Source organism: Chinchilla lanigera, unplaced genomic scaffold, assembly GCF_000276665.1.
Source record: "Chinchilla lanigera isolate Chin_1 unplaced genomic scaffold, ChiLan1.0 scaffold00002, whole genome shotgun sequence".
Classification (NCBI taxonomy): domain Eukaryota; kingdom Metazoa; phylum Chordata; class Mammalia; order Rodentia; family Chinchillidae; genus Chinchilla; species Chinchilla lanigera.
This window is the reverse complement of record NW_004955403.1, coordinates 18,018,739-18,033,485: the sequence shown is the minus strand read 5'-3', so window position 1 is coordinate 18,033,485 and position 14,747 is coordinate 18,018,739. Positions and strand designations below refer to the sequence as shown.

Below are 14,747 nucleotides of genomic sequence, written 5' to 3'. Positions count from 1 at the left end.
GAAGAAAAGTGCAATAGCTTAAAAACATGAAGCTAAATGTCTTAATAAAGGGAGAGCCAACCGAAGCAACTTAACAAAACCATTACAAAATTTGAAAAAAAGAAGGGGCTGGGGATGTACTTCAGTGGTAGGGTTGCTGCCTAATCATTCCCTTTATGCCCCAGGCTCTGGGTTCAATCTCCAGCACTGCAAGGAAAAAAGAAAAAAGAAATCCCAGAAAAAGGAAACTCATACTTACGCTTTTAAAATTCAAATATAATCAGAATAATAATTTTGTAGCCTATTCTTCACAGAAGTGTGAATAGTCAATCAATAGCCCAGATGGATAAATAAGTACATATAGTTGAACTATATCTTAAATATCAGCATAGGACTCTCCTCCGAGTATTTGAGCTCAATTTACATATGCATACTTACCTGCATATCTTATGTGTCTTAGGTGATCATACATTTAGAATGGATTTATATCTTATCCTGTTCCCCAAAGGATTAACATTAACTGGAGTACCACAGATAAAGCAAACCAGTGATTCCTGGGCCTTTAAAGTCCCCAAACTCAAAGTCAACCATGTGATAAAAGTAAGAAGATCTCACCAGGTGAATAAGAGATTGAAAGTGTGAAGAGAGAGAATTGGTTACCTTTCTCGTCCCTCCTTTAGACATTAGCTTCCACATGGGCAATAACAGTTAGATAAAATATGCAAACACTTGAAATGGATAAAAATAATAAGAGTGTTAAAAGACCATAACTTTCTCTAGAATGTTGTATATATAAGCATTTAATAGGTTTTTGACAAAATTTGGAAGAAAAGTAAGAATTTTAATTTTCTAAATAAATTGAATATGTAGTACAAGAGAGAACTCGTCAACTTTTTACTTGACTAGGTATCCATACCTTCAGGTAACATCCAGTAACTTTCTAATATCAACTTGAATACATTACATTTAAATATTGTGGTTATTTGTAGACAGTCTGCAAGCAATATAATTAATTACCCTCATCAAAAACCTGTGATGAATTATTCTTTCAACTAAAGATTTTGCCCTACCATGACAGGCTATGTTAAAATATTAAAAAACAAACACTTCCCTCATTTAAAAAAAATTGAAAAGATGATCTTTTTTGAATAATGAATTTCAAGAAAAGTATAGGTCATTTTTCAGTATTACAATGATAATTGTCAAAAGGCCAGAATTCACCTTTTACTATCTTTTTACGTATTTTTCTCTAGAACATTCTAAATGTATCCTCCTGAGTTTAACTTCAAGTCTTTGAAAAGGATATAGTTGTAAGAAATTAGAAAGGAATTTATCTCCGATTCAGAAGATCATTTTCCCTCTAGAAACAGTTGGAAATTATATATTAACAGTACTCTTTCAATTTAATATTCTAAAGAAACAGCAGACAGAGAAATAATGGGCAGTAGGCCAGTGTGACGACAAACAATATAGTTACTTTTAGCCTTTAAAGAATGTTTTCCATTTTCCAAATCTTTACAAGACATGACATGACAAATTTTAATTGCCCAAGAGGTAGATGATAAACCCATTTCCCAGATGGGAAACTGAGGCAATGAGATGCCTTGCCACATACTATGAAAGTGGTCAGCAGCATGACCAAGATTAGAGGCAAGAGGATCTGATTGCAGCTGTATACATGGATAGACAGAACATCAATGGAATGACAGGTATAATGTTGGTCCATTCCTGCACCTCCTATTTCCTCTTGCTCTATAAAATGTGGATCTGATGGAAAATTGAAACTTCTTTTACAGTTGATGGCACATCTAGTCTCCAGTGTCAAATTTGTGAAATCAACAAGAGGAAGGACTATTTACAACGACATTCTCAGACTTAGGAATGTAGTCTACGTTGAAATGAAATTACATAGATTGCATTTCAGTAAATGAGATCAAGACAAGAAAAGTAAAATTAAAAGACAGCTAATGTAATATTGAAAATCACAACTTCATCTCAATAGTTCTACTGTTATGCATTGAAAAGAAGTTGTTTGTGAGTACAATTAAAAGTAAATTGTCAAACAATTGGATATGAAAATTAGCTCACACCTCTAACCTGATGTCAATACTTATCAGCCTGTCCTCAGATGAGGAGGGAATAAGCATATTATAATTTTGCTGCATATTACAGTGGATACATCTCTTTCTAGAGTACAAAAATATGTCCTTATCCACAGCACACCATTTACCAAGATCCTCAATTAAACAAGTCGAAGAAAATGTAGCATTTTTCCATCTGGTAGAGGTATTAGCCGAGCAAGCAAGATGGCCAGAGTGCAGGTACATTTGTGGGGGCTGCTCTGTGGGAAGTGCTGAAAAATAACCAACTGTATCATCCCGGAGGCTCAAAAGAATGACGTCCCTCGATGCCAATAACAGTTACTGTGTGAGTAGCCAGTACATGAGGGACACACTGACATAGATGACACACAGCGTTACCCAGTTCATTCTTGCGATGGGTGGCCTGAGGTTGCCTGTCACGTGGAGGATGACACCGGAAGAGAGAGTGCCACTAGAATTTTGGGCCCTTGCCACGTAGAGGCCGGCGTCCGCCCCGCGTACCTTCGGAATGAACACTGAGTGCTTTGTCTCCTTGTGTAAAACCTGTAAGTGCCCATCTGCAGACAATTGCTGGCCCTTCTTGTACCTAAAGCAGAAAGTCAGTTTTGAAAGTCAGGATCACGCCTTTTCCATATCATTTCCAAGTTCTAACAGTTACTGCACGTAGGATCGTGACTGCTGCAGTCTTCTCCAGTATTAGAACTTCCTGGCTACCACAGAGTGCTACGAGGCTGTTTATTTTTCAAGAAGAGATTGGCAACTAACTGGTAGCCAGAGAAGTTCCTTGATGGGCTCAGATTATGTTTTTGAAAAATTAAATTTTTGACTACACTTAAAATTTGGAGTATTATATATGAAAATTCAGATATTCGGCTCTTCTTTAAAAGCTGGACCATCTGATCCTACTGCTGTAGTAACCGTTCCCTAGCGGATGAAATGGCACCTCATATTCAGTCTGCCTCATTCTTTCTGCCGCCATGGCACAGCAACTGTGACGCCATCTTAGAATCTGTGCTGGGGTGAGACGCATCTGCCCCACATCCACACATCACAGAAGTGCTGTGTCGGAGGAAGCTATTTATCTACAATTTCCAGGTAAAGTGACTTCACTTCATTTTTGTGAATTAATTTCATGAGAAGATGTCTTCTCACTATGAAAGGCATTTATACAATTAGATTTTGACTGATAATGTATTTGTGAAAGTTTCCTACAGATATGAACACTAACTTAGATCTTTATATAAAACAAGTAATTTATTCCATATATTCTAGGTTGTCATATGTTTATTTATTTAGGTCAACTTTCTCCCATACAAGGACTGATGGCAAATCTGAATAAATTTTTTTGTTTTCATTGCCTAAGTGGTGATTCTGCATTTTTCTGAGTGCCCTAAGATTGTATGGCTCCTCGAAGCTTGTCAGCTGCTCATTGAGCAAAATTGTCCTAAATCGGATGATAGCATTCTTTCACAATTTGCAATAGTTCTTCAACTATACATGGACTACAGTGGTTCTTCAGTGACATACTCACTGATTCATTGTGTGCATGAAAACAAGAAACACTTCAGACAGCATTTTTCTTTGGGATGAATTAATATTTAATAATGAATTAAATATCCTTTGTATAAATACAAAATTCTTGATTTGTAAAAAACATGCAATTGTAGAAAATAACAAAACAAAACAAAAAAGCATAAACCTTGCACCATATACAAGTGCAATTTCTCCTACTAATTTGAAAATCCAAAGTTTTCTAGTAAGTTCTTTGGGTAACTGGTTCACACTTCAAGTACCGTCCATGTGCGCACACAATAATTAAAATGGTTAATTTATTATCTACTAAAATATCCTGATAAATAAAAGATAGTTTCCTTATCTGAGTTCCTAAGTATAAATTTGCTGTCGCATATTTCTTTTATTTTGCCCTTAAATCCATTTAAGGACAAAAAATTTTGAAAGGTTCAAAAGCAACTCTTGGGGCTGGGGGTTAGCTCAGTGGCACAGTGCCTGCCTGGCAAGCACAAGGTTGTGAGTTCGATTCCCGGTACCAGAAAAAAAAACAAAAACAGCAACAACAACAAAAAAGCAACTCTCATAATGAGAAAGTTAGAACTGTTTTGCTGTCAACAATCACAGGTCATTTAAAACCTGTAACCTACAGTTTATTTGCATTAAAACAAATAGGCTAAATAATGATGTCTCAGGAGGAAAGTCATATTGTTCACAGCTCACTAATTACACCACCTTTCAAAATTAGCTTGTTATCTGTCACCTGGAGCAACTGTGAAAAAAAAATATTTTTGTTTCACCTCTCGCATTGAAGGAATTTATAAAAAGAAATCTTAATAAAACACAGAAGTACTACAATGGTGGCATGTGTGATTGTGTTGGAAAGAGAGAAGAAATGATTCGAATAGGTAAATGAAATGACAGGGGAAACTCCAGATATTTTTAAATTGCATAAAGGGAGTTAAAACAAGAGCATTTCATGCTGATGTAGAAATAGACAACAGGGAAATTTTTCAACCCATCATTGCTGAAAATGAGGAATGTTAATCGGAAAGAAAATCAAATGCAACTAATTTCCAGTGCTCTCGGAGGTGGTTAAATGATTACTGCAAGTAGTAACTTTTCTTTCTTAAAGGTATGACCCATGCTGTTATGCAAGTGGGAGCTGGAGCGGGCTGTGGGACTGGGTCAGGCAGAGTTGCAAGGTCACAGAGCGTTAGCAGCGAGCCCTGCGCCTCTAAGTTAGTGCACACAGAATATGCTCCCTGGCTCGGTTTGTTTCTGTTTATGGCTTGTCGTTATAGGCTACCCACCATGTTAGTGTAGGCTCTGGAAATCCTGTTACTTCAACTTCCAAAGTCACTGGAGAACCTTCTGTGACCGTTACATTGGACAGGAGCCTGGAGAAATGAGGTGCCTGGCCAGCTAGGCTGACCACGCTGTTCTTTGTTGACGTGCTTTTCGCCTCTTCTGCGGGAACCGTTTGCCTCTGTAAGCCTGGGCTGCTGTCTGCTTGAAAGCCGAGGTCCCAGAACACATCAGGGGCAGCATGCAGCCTATCTTGGGTTTTAGTGCTGTTACTACGGCCATGCATTTTCTCCTGTGTTTCTAGCGAGCTTCCCTGAGCCTGTGGGTGCTTCTGCAAAGCTCTGTCATGCACGTCACCCGGCATGCTCTCTGGCTGCTTAGCACCGATTTTGTGGAAGGCAGTACTGCTTTCCGGAAATCCTCCGGAGGTTAATGGGGGTTCAGCTTTGAACTGGGGGTAAGGCCTCTCAAAGTGACTTGAAAATGTTTCTCTCTTATTGTATGCATTAGCAAAAGTGACAGGTGGTGGAAGCACAGATTCCTGGGCCTCCCCTGGGCCGCAGGTCCTGGACTGTATGCTGGAGCTGCTCGCAGGAAGGCTAGGGGCTGAAGGGCTGGGGGGCTCTTCCACCTCCATGTCTGATGACAGTGCAAGGGGGGACTCAGGGCTTCCGGGGAGAGGAGGCAAGGAGATGTCGTCAGGAGAGACACACTCAGATTCTTCTCCTGACAGCATATCTTCGGGCAGCAGCAAACCCTGGACGCCACCCTCTTTGGCAGAGGACAGCCGCCTCAGGTTCTGTGGAAGCCCATCTTCGCCTGTCCCGCTGACGGCCAAAATGTCTGCCCCATGCGCTTGTCCCTTCAGAAGAGGAAAACAAAGCCCATTAGTCGTGCCCTTTTCTTTTTCCAGGTTCCAACCAGAGTGAAACTCAACTTGAGGGAGACAGTTTGAGAAAATCAAGAGTTAAAAGCTCAGGAAGCTGTCCCTAGTAGTACTGAGCTTGAAACCACCTGTCCCTGTAACCTGGAACGGCCGCATCCCGTAATTAAACTGACCTCAAGGCTCAAGCGTGAAATCGGATAGGCCTTGGGAATGGAAGGAAACAAGCCTGGTTTTTATCTGCACTCTCTGCGCTGGCTCATCACAGTCTTTCTCCCCATTATGTGAGGAGTCTCTTCACCAATAAATTCAGCTTTGATCAGGTTTATTTGTTTACTTGTCACGTGACCGCACAGTTCCTAAACTTTAGAGACCTCTCACTAAATGATACATCAGACCCTCCCAGAAAAACCTGTCTCTAGCAAACCAGTCGTTCTTTTTAAAAAATTGTGATGTATATATATCATAAAATTTACCATTTGAACCTTTTTTAGGTACACAGTTCAATGACATTATGTGTGATCATATTGTTGTGTCACTATCACCACCATCCATCTCCAGAACCTTTTCATCTTCCCAAACTGAAACATGGAAGCCAGAAAATAATAATTCTGTATTCCTCCATTTCCAGTCTGACACCCATCATTCTACTTTTTTTCTCTATGAATTTTCCTACCCTAGGCACTTCATACAGAGAAGACCATTCTTAATGACTGGTTTTATTTATTGAACACCTACTATAGACAAGGCATCGTGCTAAGCACTGGAGGGGATATGATATGCTGAGGAAGTGCAGACACATGCTTGTGTGTGGGTTTGATAGCAGACTGCGGGAAGGTGATATTAATGCAGCAATCACACATCACAGCCTTTTACAAGACAGTGCACCAGTGTACAGGGAGGAACACCTGCCACCTTCCTCTCTGCGTTCCCTTCCTGCTTACACTGTCCTGGTCTTTCTTCCCACTAATCCATGTCCATTTCTGCCTTAAGAAGAGGCTCAAATTTCCCTTCTGGAATAGATGCAAAAGAAGACTGAAACTGAAAGTGATCTCATGTACCTCGTGTCTCTATTTTCTACCTACTTCTGTGTTTCTGCTTAGCATTTGGGATGCATTTTACTTCATTAGCATAAACTAGTTTCTGTCCTGTAGCTTCTACCCAGACATAGGAAAGTCATGACTTGCCTTAACTTTGAGCTCTTCCTTTGAGCCCATAGTCCTGCTCTTGACATATACTTTATACCTTATTTTGAGAAAATAAATGTGTCTTTAGGTTTAAGAGTAGAATCAAAACAATACTCCCTCTCCCATTCCACAGAGATGAGCCTCCCTTAGAGAGAAAGCATAGGGAAAGTGGTTTTTTTGAGTCATTTAGTAGAAGTTTAAATTCTGGGTATAAAATCCAGAAGTTCTCAGAAGTCACTCTCATTCAAAAACAAATTACCAAATAAATACATGTCTAGTAAAGAATAGCCTTGTTTTTTTGGTTTTCCTAAAATAGCTTAGCCTAGTCTCTCATCTCTTCTTGTAAGTAGAATGTTTATTTTCCTTCTCATAGGTGCTTTGATCAAACTGCCTATTCAATATAAGAATATCTTCTAGAATATTCTGGAAGCTTCTATTTGGACTCTCTGACAAGAATGATTGCTTTGAGAATTTTGTGATTTACTAATATTGAGATTATATTATATTTAGCAAAGGCCTGCCTTCATGCAATTTCCACAAATGGGTCTGACTTGTATTCCTGCAGCTACGTAGAGCAGTTCAACTCCTATTTTTAATGGCTTTTTGACTATTTAGAGAATTGGTTTTACAACCTTAAAACTTCTATCTTTGTACTGTACACCTCAAAATTCTGTCTCAACAACCATAGCTAACATCCCGGTCACCTTAGGGAGGGCTGATTTGTATAAGCTCAGACATTTATTGACTTAAAGGTCAACCAAGGACAGACAACTCCTTAATGATACTTTTATAACCTATGTCTTTTCACAGAAGAATAATGCTTTAAACTGTCTAAAATGTACAAGTTTAATTGAGAAACTTGAATAAAACTCTAGGCCAGTCTCCTCACTCTTTCTCAGTCCTTGTTGGAACGAGTTTACTTAATTGAGAGTTTAGAAGAAGGGACTAAGCGCACTCAGCTTTGTCTGTCAAGGGCCTCCCTTTTTGGCTTTCCCTTCCACCAAATGGATGTGCTCAGGTTTGTTCTAAGGAATGGACCCCCTGTAGGGGATTTCTGTGGTTGCCTAGCTATGTACCCAAGTGACTAGGCAGGCAAATCTATCTACACCCGGTGTAAAGTTTTGGGAAATCCCCTAGAGAAGCCCAAGCCTATCATTCAATCCAGTTTTTAGTACTAATGATTCTCAGCTCCTGTATCTTACTGTCATAGTTGGTGCCAAATGTAATAAGGGAATCCATGGATACAAATTTTTACTTCTTAGAATTTCTAAAATAGAAAACATATTTTTTCACAGAAAAGAATGGTACCAAGTAATTTCTACTAATAAGAGAGATCACAAATATTTTCTCAAATATTTTTTTCTGGGGACATTTCAATGTATTCATTAATATTCCCTTCTTCATGTTTGGTTCTAGAGTTTATTTACTTTCCAGAGCTTAAGTAATCAGTAGAATCATCATCTTCTTGATGTACATGACATGATTTTATTGAAATGTTATAGTCATTCTTTTTTTTTGTTTGTTTATTTTTACAAGAACCACAGGAGAACATTTAGTAAGTTAAAATATTCTATCTACTGTGTCCATTAATATCATTGATACCAATGCTGGACATTACAGAATTTAGAACAAAGCTCGAGTTTCTTTAAGGTAAACAGGCTTTCAGCTTAAAATTGATGAACCACTTAGCACTTGTGGGTACAGTTATAACCTGACCAAACCTAAACTCAGTTCCCATTTCTCCCTTTATGTTAAGAGAGAGAACCTGAGGGTATTTATCCTATGACTTCCTGAAATCATAGTAAATTGTGCCAATGGCACAAACCTAGAATTATCCATTAAGTAATCATCTCAACAAGCAAAAATAAGGTGAGTTTAACAAAGTCTTTTTTCTAAGTCCACTTGGCTTAACACTTGAGCTTTCTTTCTCAAATGCAAATGAGTGGTAAATTTTTAACTCATTATAGAATTTTATACTAACTACATTAAAAACTCACTGAGCTTTAGGTTCCTAGATTCATATAGTGTTCATCTATGAAAAAGTATCTAGATATTGACAAATATTAACAATATTTTCTCACATTTCCACCATGAAATCATCTTTACTGTTAGAAAAAAAAATATATATATATATGTGTGTGTGTTACCATTAAAGGGATAAATAAATCTACATAACTCAGTACACATAAGACATATTTGCATCAGTCTGATATGTTCTGGTAAAATAGCTGGTCTAATTCTGATCTAATTCAGCAGCTCACAATTCATCGCTTATATTCTTCACCACTTTCTTTTGTCAATTCTCCTATCTTTTTCCAAATTCAAAACCTACATATTTGTCATGATTTCTGAACTTTAATTTTCACCAAGGGACAATCAGATGCACTTACAATAATTGCCATGTAGGCAGACAAGGACTGGGAGAGAGAGCACAATGACATTCTACACCCATCCAACTAAGTGGGCAGAATCAATCCTCAGAGTAAATTCAATGGGGAGCCAGCTATGCAGCAGATTTGAAGGAAGATCACAAGAATTCATCTTCCAAAACATCTCCACAACAGAGAGTCTAACTTTAGGATTAATAATGTTTAATAAAGATGAGCTGGGAGTAAACAAAGATATTGGGCATAGGGCTTGATCCTACAGAAGCTGCATTGGGAGAAGACCCTCAGAGAGAGCTATGGAACCCAAGAGGTGACTTTTGGGGCCCTTGAGTAGGGGAGATTGCAATGAAAGAGAGAAGGGAATATAAATGTGGCAAAGAAGAGCCTGCCTAATTTGGTCCTGCCTAATTTTTTCCCAAGGCAAGTGTCTCTACAACAACTTCCTGCACCTACCAGGATCAGAATTAGTGCAGGAGGGCCAGGGACTCTCCTCATTAATAGGATAGAAGCACTCTACAGAATTGTTTGGTACAAAAGACTTCCATGGTCTTGCTTTATTAACCTTCAGAAACAGATGGACTGACAGAGAGGAAAGTTTTGGTACAAACAGCTACAATAGCATCACAAACCAGCTTATTTATATGCAGCAGTTCCTTGGACATCCCCTTTGGTCTTGTGGAAAAGGTACCTGGCTGAAATTCAAAACCGGGCAGAGAGCCCAGTTCTGACACTATTTCCTGAGATTTTTGGAGGGCAAAATATTTAATCTCTTTTGGCCTCAGTTTCCTCAACTGTAAAATGAGATTTGATCAGATGATTGTTAAATCGCTTGTAGCACTGAAATTCTATAACTCTAACTGCCGGTATCAAAACCTCTCATCTTCCACCACATAGTTCTATGACTTCAGGCAAGTCTTTTAATACTCTGTGCCTCCACTTAACCTTAGGAGTTTTCAGCTATTACTGTGGATTTAGCTTTGGCACCTACCTTAAGGATGAAATACCATCACTAATCCATTCGCAATACTACATACATTGCACAGACTGAATTGTCTTGTAATACCTGCTGCATTCGGGGGTCAGAAAAATGAGAAGCACTGCTATTTCCAGGAGAAAATTCCTGTGATAAATATATTCTTGTAATAGTTTGGTAGAACTGTTCCTTTGAACTCAAATCATTTTCAGAAGAAGATTCGCACTATTTAAGGGTATCAGAATTGAATGTAATAATTCATGGACAAGCTTTTTACTTGATATTTCTTGTTATGTGCCACATGGTGTTTTTGAGAATCATTACATCTGACCTATATATACATAATGGAGACAATAAGAGGGTAAATGTGATTGAGCTGCTTAAAAGCAGAGATTACTGTTACCCTTTCATTATGCTGTCTGTACCAATTGCACCAGAATGTGTACATGAAATGATGTCAATGATAATTCTTGACAACTATAATTGTGGATCTTCACTTTCACTCTAAATGTCTGATGGTCTATCATATCTTAAAATTTATGTTAAAATAAAAGTTATTTTTCAATGAAAATAAACCTTACTGCTTGTATTTAAAGATTTGATTTTTTTCTCATAAGAAAATAAGTAAAAGCAAGGAAAAAACATTTTTATTAAGTATAAATTACTGTTTGTTGTTTAGTAGCAGCAACTTCTAAGATTTTATAAAATGTATCCACTTCGTAGTGTATGAAAATTCACAGAATAAAATTAAATATGATGTTGGATGTAGAACTCTAAGAAACTTAGTTAAGAGTATGTAGTATATATTTAATACTGTCCTTTATTATTTCAACTAGTTGTTTTGGTTCTCAGTTCGGGTTGGTTTTAGAGGACATTTAGTCATGTTTATAGGCATGTTTTTTATTGTCACAAATGGGGGGACTGGTGGTACTATTAGTACATGGTGGCTAGCAGCCAGGAATGCTAATAAATATTTTAGAATGCACAGGACAGTCCTCTTAGCAGAAAAGTCTCTGGCCAAAATGTTAATAATGCCAAAAACATTAGACCATACCGACCAATGACCACTGAATGTTATACTAAGACCCAACAAGATGACCAAGGCTGGACAGCTTTCCTTTGACTTAGAGAGGAACCAAAGTTTAAGAGGCTCAAGATTGCACATAGAAAAGGACAGTTTCCTTAATGGTACTTGCTGCCGGGACTGTATAATTGCGCTGGATCTGGATACAGATTTAACGTGTGGAGAAGGACCTCTGAGGAAGCTATAAGAACTGTCCTGACTTCAAGGGAAGATAAATATTTCTCCATGAATGAACTGCAACAAACAGGAACAGGTTTGTATACTTGTTTGGGGGAGTTGCATATGCATGCATGTATGTATATCAATAAAATATTACAGGAAGAAAATTTTATGAATTTGGGAGCTGATGAGTATCATGTTGAATCTGCTGCTATGCTGGTAGAGAAATACTGAGAAAAGGCAAGTTGCAAAAGCAAAAAGTCAAGTGCCAATTATAGTTCAGCAGCTACAACCAAAGAGGGAACAGAGTCTCCAAAGTTCATAAAGATGTTGCATTGCACTTTAAATGATACTTTTGAAACTATGACACATTTGTTTTGTGAATATTTGTAGTTTTTACTGCATGTTTTAATTTATTGGTAAATGCTTAAGTTTTCAAGTAATTTAAATATTTCTCTAAATTCTTTAACATTTGAATTTCAGCTAGATTCTATGTTTTAGTAGAGGTGCCTAGAAATATTATCCAGTGGTAGATTCTCTGGGAGTAATATAGAATCTAATTTCATGCACTGAGGTTTTCCAGTAGATAGTGTAAAGCTATCACTTGGCAGTATGATAAAGGGAAAGAAGTAAAAAGATCAGACATAAAAGGATAATAGAGGTGGGAGAAACAGAAATGGACGGGACAACATTATGGTGTTTACATGGATATCCCCTTGCATTCTGAAGTGCTACTGTTCTAGTATTCTGTAGGAAGGACTCCCAGGGAAATAGGAGAGAAAGGGACTAAGTAAGGATACATAAAGTGTTGGGGATTAGGAAATTCACATTGAAATATATTGTGGAATTTGATTTGGATAGATGAAAAGGACTCAACTCACCTTTTCCAGTGCACAATGACTAAAAACAAAAGTAATGTCTAGATGAAGTCAAGTAATTTTATTTACCTCATTAATTTCTTCAGTAAATACCATCTGCTTAGTTTTCACTGGCTCCTTTAGTAGATCAGCACAGTTGCTGTGAAAGTCTTCCAAATTTGAATTCATCTTTAGAGTATCTGCCTGCTGTACAAAGCAATAGTTCATGAAAGCCTGGGTCAGGAACACTGGAGCAACAATACCATACATTAACTTCTTGGAGGAAAATAGAAGCCACTTACAAATTCTCAGGAAATATTTTCTATAAGAGATGAGTGCAATTTAGAGAATTATCTCCCCAAGCTCACAGTTCCCCTCCTGCCTTACTCCTTTTATAGAGTTCATTGCCAGTAAAAATGGATTGTTCAAAGGCCCAGCAGGAAAAGAAGTAATTGTTACAACAGGATGCTCTCGCTTGAGCATTCTCTGGAGATGACAACCACTGAGCATGGCAATGTAAGCCGCTGGGAGAGTCTGAGGAGCAGCAATGAGGGAGGGATGATTAAATGTCTCTGGATTTCTCTGGAGAAAAAAGAAGGAAATCCAGAGAACCCACACAAGCAATCTGTTTGGGAGACTCTTGAAAAGAGGACGGAAATATCACTGAGTCTAGTAAAGAAAAACAGCAATTGAGAACACGAGTGATGATATCTTTTTCCCGTATTTCACGAGGCTCAGCACAAGCCAGAGAGGTTGTGGGGGAGGGGGTGCAAGCTGCTGTAGAGCTAAAAAGATTTTGCAAAGGTGAATTGAGCCACTGGTATTCCCAGTGACAGAACAAATCAGTTTATGGTGATTATAGTCCAACAGGAGAGTCTGTATACTATCTGGAACATATCCATGAGATAGATCAGAAGACCACAAGGAAAGAGGCATACTCACCAAAGGGCATGTGCTATGTTGGCTCCAAGGATCTAAGGAGACAGTGCTGGGGAGATTTAGCTTTTAATCTCAACTCTATAGCTAAACTGGTTTGAATTACTGGATGAGTCACTCTGATTTAGTACACACTTGATACATTATACCATAAAGGCAGCTGTTATACAAAGAACACTAGATTTTGAATTAGAGATAAGTTCAAATTCCAGATCCACCACTCCCTCTGGGGTCCAAGGAAAGCATTTTTACCCTATTGAGGACTGTCCCTTCACATCTAAAACTAGGACAGCAATACTTGTCTTGTTTCCCTTTCCAGGGTATTTGGAAATCACTGGATATAATTTATATAAAATATTTTACAGAGATCTAATTACTATACAAACAAAAATTATTTTTCTTTTAGCCATGACTGGGATTTTTGAGTCTACTTTAGTAATGCCTGCAAAAGAGATCCATACCACCAAACCGGGAAAAACTATAAAAACTGGACATTTATGCATACAAACATCTGGAAAGTGTCGGCATTCACTGGTGAGGTTTTGTTGAGTCTATAACTCAGAAGAGTGATACTGATGCCTCCTTCTCTTGCCAGAGAGACCCTTACTCATTTCTGTATCTATCCACTCAAACCACCCCACCTTTCAAAACTCTGAATGATTCTTCTTTGTGCTAATCCTTTGGGCATTTGCTGCAAATGCCAAACTCTTTCTGATGAACTAGCTTTAAAAGGCAAAGCACCATGTTAAATGTACTGTGGGACACTAAACTGAGCACAGCAGGAGAACTTCTTAAGTATGATCAGGTGAGATGGTTGGTGCTGATCCAGTGATATCTGATGTCGTGGTATGGCTACAGACTGGATGTTTATATCTCTTTAAAATTCATTTTGAAATCTTCATCCCAAGGTGATGGTATTTAGAGTGGGGCCTATGGGAGGTGACTAGGTTGTAAGGGTGAAGCCCTTACAGGAGATTCATCAATAGATTAGTGCCCTTGTAAAAGACATCAGAGAGATCCCTTGCCCTTCTACATGTGAGATTAGGGTAAGAAGAGCACTGTCTATGAGGAACTGGGCGCTCACTTTGTACCAAATCAACTGGTGCCTTGGTTTTGGACTTCTCAGCCTCTAGAGCTGTGAGAAATAAATGTCTGTTGTTTACAAAGCGTCTGGTCTATGGTATTGAGTATAGAAGCTAGACCAGACTAGGACATGTAGGAAAGAAGACAAGTGCAGAGGAGGATGGGAGAGGGAATCATAAGAAGGATTTTGAAGATGGTACTTAGGTTTGGTTTTCAGACATGGTAAAAAAGTGATGAACAGAGATAGAAGGTCAAAAGTTTGATATAAAGGTATAGAAGTGGGAAATACCAGGTAATGGA

General features: G+C 38.2%; 1 protein-coding gene and 1 long non-coding RNA gene across 2 annotated transcripts in view; one reads left to right on the top strand and one right to left on the bottom strand.

Annotated features, from left to right (window-relative positions):
- Positions 1–763: 763 nt before the first annotated feature.
- Positions 764–14,747, bottom strand: part of Ccdc141 (coiled-coil domain containing 141) — a 182,604-nt gene continuing 168,620 nt past the window's right edge. Inside the window, exons 22-24 of the mRNA XM_013512594.1 lie at positions 12,519–12,635; positions 4,904–5,760; positions 764–2,667 (exon numbers count right to left, since the gene is read on the bottom strand). Coding sequence (XP_013368048.1) covers positions 2,400–2,667; positions 4,904–5,760; positions 12,519–12,635 — 1,242 coding nt within the window. The 3' untranslated portion in view covers positions 764–2,399. The remainder of the gene's footprint in view (positions 2,668–4,903; positions 5,761–12,518; positions 12,636–14,747) is intronic.
- LOC106148159 overlaps positions 2,682–14,747 on the top strand; it is a 29,402-nt gene continuing 17,336 nt past the window's right edge. Inside the window, exon 1 of the long non-coding RNA XR_001233340.1 lies at positions 2,682–3,176. This is a non-coding gene — a long non-coding RNA (uncharacterized LOC106148159). The remainder of the gene's footprint in view (positions 3,177–14,747) is intronic.